This window comes from Dermacentor variabilis, chromosome 3, assembly GCF_050947875.1.
Source record: "Dermacentor variabilis isolate Ectoservices chromosome 3, ASM5094787v1, whole genome shotgun sequence".
NCBI lineage: Eukaryota > Metazoa > Arthropoda > Arachnida > Ixodida > Ixodidae > Dermacentor > Dermacentor variabilis.
Window position 1 is genome coordinate 231559131 of NC_134570.1, and position 13174 is coordinate 231572304.

Sequence of the window (13174 nt, forward strand, 5' to 3'; positions counted from 1 at the left end):
ATTATGAGGCACGCCGTAGTGGAGGTCTCCGGAAATTTCGACCCCCTGCGGTTCTTTAACGTGCACCTAAATCTAAGTACACGGGTGTTTTTTCGCCCTTATCGAAATGCGGCCGCCGTGGCCGGGATTCGATCTTGCGACCTCTCGCTCAGCAGCCCAACACCCTAGCCACTGTGCAATCATGGCGGGTTTCTTGAAAGAACATAGGAGGACGGTGAACACTACATGTCCTGGTAGAGTGCCAACACATTATTTATCTTTGATGATGCTACGCTGATGACAAGCGAATAAAAAGCCTAAATAAATGCACCTCCTAATTAAAAAAGCGAGGTTCTTCACCTTCCGAGTTGGCTGTAGTGGCAGGAATGGGAATGGCATTGTTACAGCTAGTTACCTTGGATAGGCAGGCGTTCGGGCAGAAGAGAGCGCGATGTTGAATGGGTCACAGTTATACTAAATGCCTCTCTAAATCAGAATATTAGGAATCAAATGTATTTGTCTAATTGTGCTAAGAAAATAGTGTTTAATCACACTTGTACACGTTGCAAAAGAAACGTAACCGATTCAAATTGCTTCTTTAACAAATGTGAATGATTCCATTTTCCAATTACTGTCCTCCACAACGCAATAGTAATCGATTGCTTTTACGTTAATTTCCTTCGAACTATTATTAACATAAGCGTACATACAGTAAACGGAACGAGCTGGCACACTACTTTCAGTGCGTCCAATGGATCCTTTTATAGATTGCTTGTCCGCAATAACTACTTTTAAAGAGTTTGTCAGTTATCGTCACCCCTCATTCGTTGTGAAGGCATCAGTAGCACGCTGAAAACTTTCTCGAGCAGGAAAAACAGGGAAAGAGCTTTTCCACGTCGTCTGATGTGCGCACGGTGGGGTTCGACAGGTATACGGTTCTCGCGATTAATTTTATGATCGCGCTACACCTCTGTCCTCTGTGACGTGCAACGTAATTGTTGCTTGGATTTTGAGAAGAAGCTCAAGGTTGAGCCAATGAAAAGGGGAGAATGTCAACGGCACGGGATTTCGTGGCTATAACATCCTAAGTGGATTTCGCTATACTGACGTACCAGCACCTGGTCCATTCGTCGGCCAACATCAGGTGGGCGTGACGACAAACAAGCAAATGCCGAGTCATTGGGTTTGGCGGTCTGAAAGTGCCCATTTTTAAGGCTGCTGCATGTTCTACTGCAGTGTTCATCACATTCAGGTTTTCTAAGCTGCTTCGTTTTCTACAGCTTGTCTAGTCAATAAAGTAATTGGTTACATGTAATTGGTTTCTGAAAAAGTAATTGAACTGTGGTGAGTGTTATTGTGTAAACAAAGTAACTGTTAAATTACGAGATTACCGAAAAGTGTAAATATTTAGAAGTAATGAATTACGTGTAATTGGTCACGTACAAGAGTGTTTAAGGGACATGCATTCAGCATAAATCATGAAAGCATAGCCCCATTCCGATATCTACATCACCAAGGTGCACTGGAACGTGTCGATGTTTAAAGCATTTTACATTTTAGAGCGCAGCTCTTAGGTGCCCGTTGCTGCGCCGAGCATCGGCGTCGTTCATTGGGGTCCTCGTAACCGAGCAACAGGCGCAGCGAATGAATGAAAGGGCGAACGTAGACGCGGCTGAAAGACGGCGATAGCGAGCTGGCGCGGGGAGGAGGAAGGTACTGCAAAAGTGTGAGAAGAAAGCGCAGTGCCGCAGACGACGGGATTTTCGGCGACCGTGGCTACGGGAGTACCAGAGTAACGTGCTTCGTCTGTGTGAGCGGTCTGCGGCTGCTGGTGTGAATGGCGCCCACGCGTCACGAGTCGTGAGGCAGTCGCGCCCCGTTTGCAACGTGACGCAGGAGACAGATGGTCCGTGCCCGCCAATATATCGCGAAATAAAAACACGTATACAGCTGCGCTTCAAATTTCGCATTACAGAGTATCGCAATCGTCAGTGAATTTTTTAAGCACTGTGTGACAAAGGAATATTACCTCTGTGCACCGTGGCTAACTTTCGGAATTGATTTCAGAAAACCAGCCCTTGTCTGAGCACGCCTATAGATCTATGACATTGAAGGGGGACAAGAACGGAGGATGTCTAAAGGGCATGGAAGCATTAACCGGTCAGCAGTCGATATAAGCAAGAGACGTTCACAATGTCACTAGAAAAAAAAATAAGGGAAGAGATTGATAGGACCGGATCTTTTGCAGGAATAGGTAACTCTACAAGGTATAAAGGTTTTAAGGAAGGGAAAAAATATTAAAGAGATGCAGGTAGAATGATGGAGTGATAAACATGTGTAGCATACTTGATTAGGTCAAGCAGGCTAGGTGGCGATTCCTCGCGGCCCAATTTGAAACGGGATGCAAATAATTCTTCAGAGCAGACCATGGTATATAGCGCGGTGCCCGATGTAGGGGTTCTTTATTTCTGAGCGTATTGGTGTGAGAATCTAAGCTCCACTAGCACCTACACCGGCAGTAGCAAGGGTTCTCCCGCAAATAACATTTGTAAGAAACAAGGAAAAGCAAAAGAAATTATTGTCACTTATTGTAATGTGCTTCCTCACGTATTTAGTTATTTTTACTGACGCTCCTCGTGCTATCCTAGCAATATCTGATTTGGAAAGCTCAATGCAAACACATTTAGTTTCAATCATTTGTAGCTGAAACTTCTGGACTCTCCGTGACAGCGGCTTTTGCGCAAAACCTTTTGCGGTGTCGTTCGTGGCCATTGTATTCAGGACAAAATTATGAACAAAGGGTGATCGCTTCCAACAACTTCTTGTGATGATCAGTTGCGATATAGTTCGCGTAAATTGTGGCACCACCCTATTTATATACCCCCTTATTTCTTTTTCTACACTTTAAGAAAAGTTTACACCCTTTGGAGTGCCCCTTGTGCCACACAACGATAATCATCATCTGCCTTGATGCGTTTCCTTTCTTGAAAACGCCGCGCTCGCTGCTTTCCTGTCGGGAATGCTGTCATGCTGATAACGCGCATGTCGTTCATTACTGGAAAGTACCGGGCTTGCAGCGTTAAAGAAAGGAAACGCATCAAGGCAGATTACGATTGTCGTTGTGTGGCAGAAGGGGCACTCCAAAGGGTGTAAACTTTTCTTAGAGTGCAGCCTTTCATAGGAAAATTCCTTGCCAGCGGTTCATTGCTTTTACAAACACACGTGATTCGCCTCAATGTGTTAAGACAACTTGACAGCGTGCAATTAAACGAGTAGTCGGCTGCTTCCATACCGCCAAAAGGATGGGAGCTATGCAGCGGTATGAAGCCATTATCGCGTGTCGTAGTATGGCGGTATGGACTGCGCTAACGAGCCGCTCTCGGAGCGTCCGCGAGATCCAGCGCCGTGTTTGCCGACGCTCTATCAGCAGCTGTGACCTGTCTCCCCGGAGACGCGAAGGGCGCGCGCACCGACCGCCGGCCGTCATTGCTTGTCACCGCAGGGTGTGGTCGACGAAAGGCGTTGGGCATAAGTGTGATTCTAGCGCGCGACAGCGTCCGTACGCGTGGATCAGTGTGAGCAACCACTACGTTTCGTCGGCTGCTTTGGCTGTCCCTTTCCGTGGCACCTCTGATATGCTCCTTCGAAAGTGGCTTTAAGTGTGCCACCAACCGCGGTAGCAATATGAGCCCTCCTGGTGGAAGCTGTGTTCTCGAAGCTCGGCGAGTCCGCGTTCGAGACAACGGACCATGCATCGCGTGTGATCACTACCGTTCCATTCGCTCGCTCTTGCTCGTGTCGTTGCTGCTGCAGTGTTGGTACTCCGATGGCCGGGTGAATGCCGTGATCGAGCTGCAGGATGATGGCGGCTACGTGGGTGTTGTCGTTGCTGTTCATGAAGCACTGCCTGCGGAATCCGAGCTTGTCGAGCAGCTCAAGGTGAGGTGCTAAATAAACTTAGAAAGGCGGACAAATTTTCTTATGTTCACTACTAGTAAATTATATATGACAGTTGGATTCTATGCGGGGCATTTATGTAAGACGGCGGGATGCTGTGCGGAGCATTTATGCTTATCTTACAATTTTATTTTTTTGTGCAAGCACTGTGAGGTGAGACGCCAAACCGAAGTTGTAGAATGCAGCACTGATATGGTTAGAGTATCCCATGTCGTGTGTCGAAATTGCCAACTATTAATAGGAAGGTGTATTAACGATACGTTTGGAAAACAAGTAATCTTGCAAACAGATTACAAACAGAAATCTAGCATAAGTGGTGCGCCGTGCAGATGTGAGTCCACGTTTGTTAGTCTCACTAGATGAGTCAGCCTGTCTGATTCTGATTTTTGTCAGCCAGAGGTTATATGTTATTATGTGCTCTTTTTGGATCAAATGGAAGAAGAAAGAAAGGGTTTATTGAGGCGTTTGAAGTCCACCGACATTCATATATCTCTAAGCGAGGGATGAATAGCACTGACTGACAAAGATATATAACTTTCTTTCACGCAGCGCACGTTAAAATAAAGTAAGGTAAGCATCTGAAGCACACATATTGACGAGGGGTAAATGCCTTGTGTACTTTTAGTCGGTGTCTCTGCTTTATATATTTTGTGTACGGTTGCCTGTTTATTATTTCTTGTCTTTTGAACTCCGCAGATAAGGCGCATGCCGTTACGGAAATAAATCAAATGTCAGTGGAAGCTTCGCCTTTCTCCCAGGAACGCAACGACATAACTACTGGGCTATCGCCGCGGTTGTACGATTCCTAGATACATAAGTGTTGGGTCATGTTGTTTGCAATGTTACTCGAGAGTTGCAAGGCTTTGCGTTACATGTCGTCTTGATTTCGTGTCTGTACTGTGTGTAGAATTCTTTTAAGTATGTGACGAGGTTTAATAGGCTGGAAAAATTAACAAAACCATGACTGACTCAAGAAATATGTATATTTGTTCAAATTCACACCCAGACTCAGGTTATAATGATGAGGCCCACTCTGGCGAGCTCGGTCTCACGTTCACAAAAATCCGACCCACCTCGTCTCTGGCTGACTCAGACAGACTCGACTCAGACAGGCTGACTCATCTAGTGAGACTAACAAAGATAGACCGAAACTCAGGGACTTGCAGAATAACGCTACTCCAATTGGCAGGCTCCGAACTCACCCGGTCACCTGCTGTGGTGGCGTAGTGACTTTGGCGTTGCGCTGCTAAGCTCGAAGGCTCGGGATCAAATCTCAGCCGTTGTGGCCGTATTTCATAAGAGCCGAAATGCAAAGACGCCGTTAAATAACTGTAGGTGGTCAAAATTATTCCGCAGTCCTCCACGATGGCTTGCCTCATCATCATATTATGCTTGCCCGGCGTAATACCCTAGGTTTTATTTTTTTAGAAATCTCCTGGTCTATGCGTCATTAGCCCGGTACGCATGCAATATCATCAGCAGAGTGCACTGCTCGGAAAGCAGGTTCCTGTGTTTCTGTGCATGTGCGCGCTTCGTTGCATGTTTGCGTAGGTGGAGACGGTGCACGTGGTTTAAAAATGTAAACATCATACAGGACTCAGGCCAATGATGAGAACTGAAAGGATTGAGTTTTAGTGAGATTTAGAAGGCCAACATATAATGAAGCCAAAAAGGAAAAGCCAAGAACTTGCGACAGGTTTTGTGCTCGGATAAAAAGAAATGAAAGTGTAAGTAAATGTAGCGTGACCGGCGATGGGAGGCCATAACACAATTCTGCTGCATAACGCGTCCGATGCTCTACCGTGTCACCAACGGCGGCTGTTGATTGTCCCACTTTCTTGGACATTTACGTAGATGTGCAAAACCGAGCCTCGGCATTATTAAACCGCGCCATTCACGACCATAGTAAGGGATGCTAAGACGATTGCGACAGCAGGCGCCACTAATCACGTTCTACGTGGTATCTGCGTGGCGGCTGGAGTTTAGTGATTGATTAGACCCTAGTAAGTCGTTTAGATGGCCTCACTCAAAATTAGTGCTTCCAATGGTCAACAATCGCGGTTATAGTTGCAAATTAAACTCAGAATCATGTGGACCCATCACCATACGCAATGTTTGTGCGTTCAAAAAGGAAAATCAAAATAACACATGATTCTGACGCAGTTAAACTCGCTGAAGTTCACAGAAGCTCCAATTCACAGAAACTAACTAAGGCTCGTTGTCTACCATTCTAATTAACTCAACCTGAAGGTCAGACACCACAGGACACTTAATTTTGGTTCACTCTGATTCAAGGACATGCCTGAGTAAGTACTAATGAATGGACTAATGAATGACTTTGATGATTCATTGGACCATCAACGTCCAACAGGTGTCCAGCAGAGATCGGAAACGGGTCATTCGAACATCGTAGGAAATACAGCCGCGTGTACACGATGGAGACGACAACGGCGATGGGGGCACGAACAAACTCCGTCTAATGGGTCAGTGGGATTTGGTGAAGACGGAGAAGGCGTGTCTCTGTTCTGTTTGCTTGAACAGGTTGTCCTGCTGTTCTTACAGAACGTCTCCTTACTTCCGTCCTCGTTGTACCGCGACACTGGTGGAGGCGCGGGGTACAGCGCGGAAGAAGCCTATGGATCATTCTAGGATGTCCATGGGATCGTACCGTGCAAGCGAACTAATGTTCACAGAATGTCCCATGAACTTCACAGTTGGATAATGCCGAGTACGTCCCAAGGACATTTTTGTTAGGATGTAGGGTGCTTCTGGGACATTGTATTACCAATCGCCCAAAGGACGTTTGTGGGACATTTGGTTGGGAATTTAGGATATCCACAGCACGCCCACTTGATTATTTAACATAATAGAGACGTTCCTCATAGTGTGTCCAAGACTGGAAGCAGGCCTACTGCATTTAATATTACCATTAAGAAAGCTTGGCCTGGTTTTGTGTTGGCTTGTGACGCAATGATGAAAAGGAACTCCATATATTTTGAAGATCCAGCCGAGCGGTCCAATAAGGCGACCAAACATTTTTGTCATGCAAAAGCTGAAGTAGCAGGAGCCAGGCCTGGAATACAGCCCATCGCATCTCATAGCGTGCTAAAGAAGTCTACAGTGCAGGTAAGCATTGTGCACATAATTCCCTGCTACGATAAGTTAACAAATTACATACAACTTGATAAAACTGCATTAAATGAAAACATATAGACATGCGAGCTATATTTTTTATGCTAACAGGAACGAAGCTACAGAACTAAGTTCTGCACGATGCTGAAGCATTCGAAAGTACTGCCTCGAGACAGAAGAAGTCTGTTGCATTAAGCTATCACCGATGAAAAAGACATATAGGTTGCTCCTCGCCATCTTGGCTGCTCTGACTCCTGTGCTGCTTGCGTTACCTGTAAATATTCGTAAATATACGTTTTTTGTGCAACATTTCTGGTGGAAGTGCTGGGTACGCTGCCTGTTCATCACCATGACCCAAGCATGGAACTCCGAAGCGGTCGCCACGTTGTCCCCTTGGCGATGGCCACTGAAGTACCCACCGCGCTGGAACTTACCTCGCCGCAGCCGTCTCCACCGTCTGTAATCTTATCGCTTCCAAAAGATCCAGGCACCTGCTGTGGCACAGATGACCTGGACGTTGATGATTGTATTTCAAGGTACGAGGGTGTCAGCAAAGAGAACAAGTGCGACGATATCCTCATGATGACAAATGTGGTGTTTTATTTTAAGGGAACCGTACACATCTGGTACCAGACCCATGAGCAAGATCTCACCATACGGCACCTATGCAAAGAAAAACTGAACGACTTGTTCGGCAAGCCCTTGGGTATGCAGCTAGCTGCTAAAAAATAACTTGGCTCCCACGCGCAGTCATCTACTGAATCATACATTTCGTATATTCAGGATATTCGAGCGCTTTGCCGCAAAGTTGGCGGTAACATGTCCGAAGCCAACAAGATCGGGCACGTACTCAAATGTATCGCCGATGACGCATTCAACCTCTTGTTATTCAGGAACTGTGCTGCCGTGTTGGTGATTCGAACAAGCAAAATGCTGCCGTATCGCCCAGCAACTCACGCAGATTCCCCAGTACTGGCGCATCGTCATCATGCGAAAACCGCCACAGACTTTACAATCGCCTGCATCAGACACTTTGACACGCATCATTCGTCATCATTCTCTTGTTCCCGATGTCTCGAGTGCAAACCAGCCTATGTTTTCCTTGACTCAAGCCGTGGTTCGACAGAAGGTCGCTAATTTGAGACTCTCCTCGGTCTGCACCGTGCGCATCGCACCAGTTACACCAGTCACACCAGTCACACCATCAATTCCACCAGTCGCACCGAGGAACCAGACATTTTGTTCGCGATACCGCAATCCCGCCGAGTGGAGGACGCCGGATGATCGCTCAATATGTTTCGCGTGCTCTGGAGTTGGGCATATTGCGCGGCACTGCTGGAGCCGTCGGACATCGCCGACTAGCTGGAGCACGCAGAACTTTTGTCCTGAGGGCTGTTCCCGTACAACACCGTCGCGCTCTCTACCGAATGACACGCCCAATGTAGACACTCGCACCAATGTGTATAGCTGGTCACCAGCACCCCACCACCGCTAATCTCGCTCGTCGGAAGCCCACCGGTTCCCTTCGCCGAAAGCCCGCCGTTCCCGTCGCCAGTCAACCCTAGACGCTACGCACCGGAAAACTAACTAGTAGAGCGTCCGGAGGTGACGCTGCATTTTTTATCCGGCTTCATCTGACGGTCCCTACCCTCTCTAATTTGCTTGAAGTCCAAGTCGACGGTGTTACCGTTACGGCCCTTATTGACGCCAGTGCACAAATCTTCCTGATGAGCCCTAGTCGCCGTCAGAAGCTGAAGAAAGTTCTGACACCTGTCGTGCAACGTGCAGTATGAGTCGACGATGGAAGCACACGAAGCGTTGTTGGAACATTTACTGCCCGCGTCACTATATCTGGCCATCGGAGAAGTGCTCTGTTTGTTGTGCTTGAGCAGTGCCCATACGACGTGATCTTGTACATTGACCTTTAATCCGCACATTTAGCCCTTGTAGACTGCGGCACCGATGTCCTTCAACTTGAACTGTCTGCAGTCCCCGAAACTTGCTGCTAGGCCTACTCCACTGTGTATTGTAGAGTTAGTGCCACTGCCGCCGCAATCAACTACTTATGTTCTTTTGGGGCCCTGTAATTCTGTCGCTGACGGGGATTACGTTGCATGCCCTATTGTTGACGTTGTCTTGCCACACGATGTAACCATACCACACATGGTTGTCAGAATTGACAAAAATGAGGCTTATTGGCCTGTGCTTCGGCTTATCCGCCCATGTTCTACCTTCCGGAATTGCCGTTGTAACGTTGTCATCCTTAAAGCATCAGCTTGGCCACCAGTGAGCTCGACAAAATGATAGCCGTCGATCTTTGCCGTGTGTTAACGTCGTATTGGGATGTTTTTGACTTCGACAACCACCCACTTGACCAGATAACGGTTGTCAAGCTTCGAGTCGACACAGGCGACGCAAACCGTAATCATCAACGTCCCTATCGCGTGTCTAATGCTGAATGGGCTATTATACAAAAAAGCAGTTGACAAGATGGCAGAAAGAGACATTATAGAACCCTCGAGTGTCCTATGGGCATCTCCAGTTGTGCTTGTCAAGAAACAAGCACCTGGCGTTTCTCTGTCAATCGATTACAGACGCCTTAACAAAATCACTAAGAAGGACGTATATCATTTGCCTTGCAGATCACGCCCTCGACTGCCTCCACGGAGCTAATTATTTTTCGCCCATCAATGACATGTGGCTATTGGAAGGTTGCCGTAGATTCTATGAGCCGCGAGTGGACCGCATTCGTAACACCTGACGGGCTATACCAATTTAAAGTTATGCCCTTCGGTCTTTGCAATATGCCAGCCACATTTGAGCGCATGATGGATTGGCTCCTTCGAGGCTTCATATGGTTGACCTGCTTATGTTACCTGGAGGGTGTTATTATTTTTTCAGCATCTTCAGCCATATTCGGCACCTGTCCACCATATTCCAAGAGTTACGCAACGCCGGCATTCAGATTAACTCATCCATGTGCCACTTTGATCACTGCAAAGTAACAGTCCTCGGTCACCTTGTTAATGATGTAGGAATCCGACCTGACCAGGAAAAAATTCGCGCCAGGAAGCATTTACCCATACCTTCCTCTACCAAGGACGTTGCTCCTTCTATGGCTTATACTCTTACTTCCGTCGCTTTCTCAATAATTTCACTGACATTGCCCTTCCATTCACTGAACTTCTCAACAAAAATACGCCTTTCTCATGGGGCCGTAGAGAAGCTCACGCATTTTTTGCGCTTATCCACCTTCTCATTACTTCTCCTCTATTGGCGAACTTCGACCTTTCTGCTCCTAGGGAAGTTCGGACGAAGGGAGCCGTCCTTGTCACGCTGTCACGACCAGCGTGGTCGTGACTGCGTTGTAGCGTATGCAAGCCTACATCATTTATTTCAATAAAACAGTTGCAAGAAGATCAAAAGCTAAAGTCTGAAATGCACTCAGCAGTTTCCAGTAAAGTGCATCAATTCAAACAAATAAAATTCAATAATTTTTTCATGCAAGATCAGCCATTATGGGTTATCTATTTATACCCGCCGCGGTTGCTTAGTGGCTATGGTGTTGGGCTGCTGAGCACCAGATCACGGGATCTAATCTCGGCCACGGCGGCCGCATTTCGACGGGGGCGAAATGCGAAAACACCCGTGTACTTAGATTTAGGTGCACGTTAAAAAACCCCAGATGGTCCAAATTCCCGCAGTCCCCCATTACGTCGTGCCTTATAATCAGAAAGTGGCATTGGCACGTAAAACCCCGTCATCTTTTATGAGTTATTTATGACTATTATGGGGGGGGGGGGGAGTTATTTATGACGCACAATGGTTTAGTAAAAGTGCGCATGAATTAAACTGTTTACGAATGCACTTTGGGCAGCAAGAAAATTTAAGAATTCACAGTGAGGCCACTGCGGAAGTTATCATGAGACTTGCTGCATGTTCACTTCCGTGGTCGCGCGCACATAAATAAAGAATTTGCTGAACAGTTCAGATGTGTAAGCAACCTTAAGTTAACAGAGCCTTTCTCTAAGCCATATTCAGTAGTTACACATGCTAACATAAGTTATGCTAGAGATGTCACAACTACATTAGGCATTGACTAAATTACTTGAGTCTAGTTCAGTGGTCATATATAGCCACAAACAGCTTATGTATGATCACCGATTTATAGACCGAATGCGCTCTGCATCCATAAAAAATTCTGGTAAAGGTCACCAGAACAAACATTGACACTTTCCTGTAGTGACGAGGTCATTTCAATTGATCTAATATTCTACAGATGCACCTCGGCTCGTAAAACAACTTTAAAAGCCCTCTGAAAAAATGGGGGGTACAAAGGAAGTAAGTAGGCCTATTGTGGGCTGGTTCACTTAAGCGGTCGCAGGCACATAAACGCATCATTTGCTGGAAAGTTCAAAGGTGTGTTAGCCATGAAGGAAGCTACTCCACACTTTCTGCGGGCCTGCTTCAGTGGTCCCACACAGAAACAGTACTAAAGGTTTGATAGATACACTGGGCATTAATAAAATTATTAAACGATTCCTTAGGTTGCAGACGAGAACATTACTGGAGAATTCAAAGGTACAGAAACAGTTACAAGACACTTGCTTCAGCACACAACCTAACTGATTTCACAGGTACTAGAACTTACAAGATACTTGCTGTGCTAGAGTAGTCACAGACACAATTTCACCGTTAGTGTTCACAGGCTCGAAGGCCTCTAAGCAAGTAAAGAGAAGCTGTATGCGACCTTCCGGTGGTGGCAGTCAAATATTGCTGAAGCCGTCACAGGTACCTTGGCGGCTACACAACTAAGGTTTGCAGCGTGCTTGGTTCAGCAGTCGTAGACACAAAAATGCATTATATCGGCCACCTGTACCAAAAGCTAACAGAGGATTTGTGTGTACTTGCTTCAGCGGTCACTCGCAAACACAAGTTAACTCTAAAAATTCACGGATATCAGGCAGCCTCGATTAAAGTTGCCAGAGGCCGAGCGTGGCTGTTCTTTCATGGCAGCACGCACAAATATTTCTGAAGGGATAACCGGTATCTTGGTGAGCAAACATTTTACTAAGACTCGCTGCAGGCTGGCTTCAGCGGTCGCTGACAATTACATTGCAGTTCACATGTACTAAGAAATTTAGTGGAGCATTTCTGTAGACTTGTTTGAACAGTCCCAGAGACAAAACTTAACTCAGAGTTTACAGGAACATCAGCCCATAAGAGAGTTACCACTCGCTGGGGGCAGCCTTTCATTCATGGTTGCAGATGCAAAACAGAAGAGATCACGGGTATGCTACAAAATTTGCTAGTCATCTTGCAGGATCGGTCCCAGTGGTCGCAGAACCGAAAGATCAGATGTACTGAGAAAGTTAGCATATTTCTGTGGAATTGTTTCTGTGCTGATTATCAAAGAAGAATAACGTGGACCAAAAGTGACACCAGGCTGATGATAACACAGCATGGCTTACAGTATGCAAGAACAACGTGTTAGAAATATGTACGAAAATGCTATCCTCCATGTGCATGTGATAACCAACACTTTTGACAGCAATCTACCGGTTTGGACAGCGAATTTGCTTTCGTGTGGTTTTATACAAGCTTCCTGAGCAACAGTCATCGTAAAAAAAGTTGTAATGATTCCAACTCCGTGCAAAAATATAAGGAATTCTCTAAGTCTCTACTTCAGTATAGATTTGTCAAGCGAACTGATAGCAGTAAAAGATGTCGCACCTTCGCCCGAAAAGCAAAGTAGTGATCGTGACAGCAAATTACTAGACAGCTATAATTAAGCGGCTGTATGTGTCATCGCCAGTGTGCATTACAGTAAATCTTCGCTACAATGTTTAATTAACAAACGTGGTGTCGTGCGAAAAGTCAAACATGGACGCATCTCACTGACGGTAAACTCGTTGTAGTAACGCTGGCGTGTTGAAGCGAGACAGCAGCGACAGAATTACGACCAGAATTCGTTTCCAGAGCCAAGTTTACGCGGCCTTCGGCACTGCAGCTGCGCGAGAACAGCGCCCACGCAACTCACCGCGGCGCACGTCCGCGTCAGCAGAATTTTGTCAGGAGTGTCCCTACAATTTCTATCACAATAATA

General features: G+C 46.3%; 1 protein-coding gene across 6 annotated transcripts in view; it reads left to right on the plus strand.

Moving 5' to 3' along the window:
- Window positions 1-3440: 3440 nt before the first annotated feature.
- Window positions 3441-13174, plus strand: part of LOC142576703 (calcium-activated chloride channel regulator 1-like) — a 388135-nt gene continuing 378401 nt past the window's right edge. For all 6 annotated transcript variants that reach the window (XM_075686951.1, XM_075686954.1, XM_075686953.1 and 3 more), the window contains exon 1: window positions 3441-3918. In XM_075686951.1, coding sequence (XP_075543066.1) covers window positions 3664-3918 — 255 coding nt within the window. In that variant the 5' untranslated portion in view covers window positions 3441-3663. The remainder of the gene's footprint in view (window positions 3919-13174) is intronic.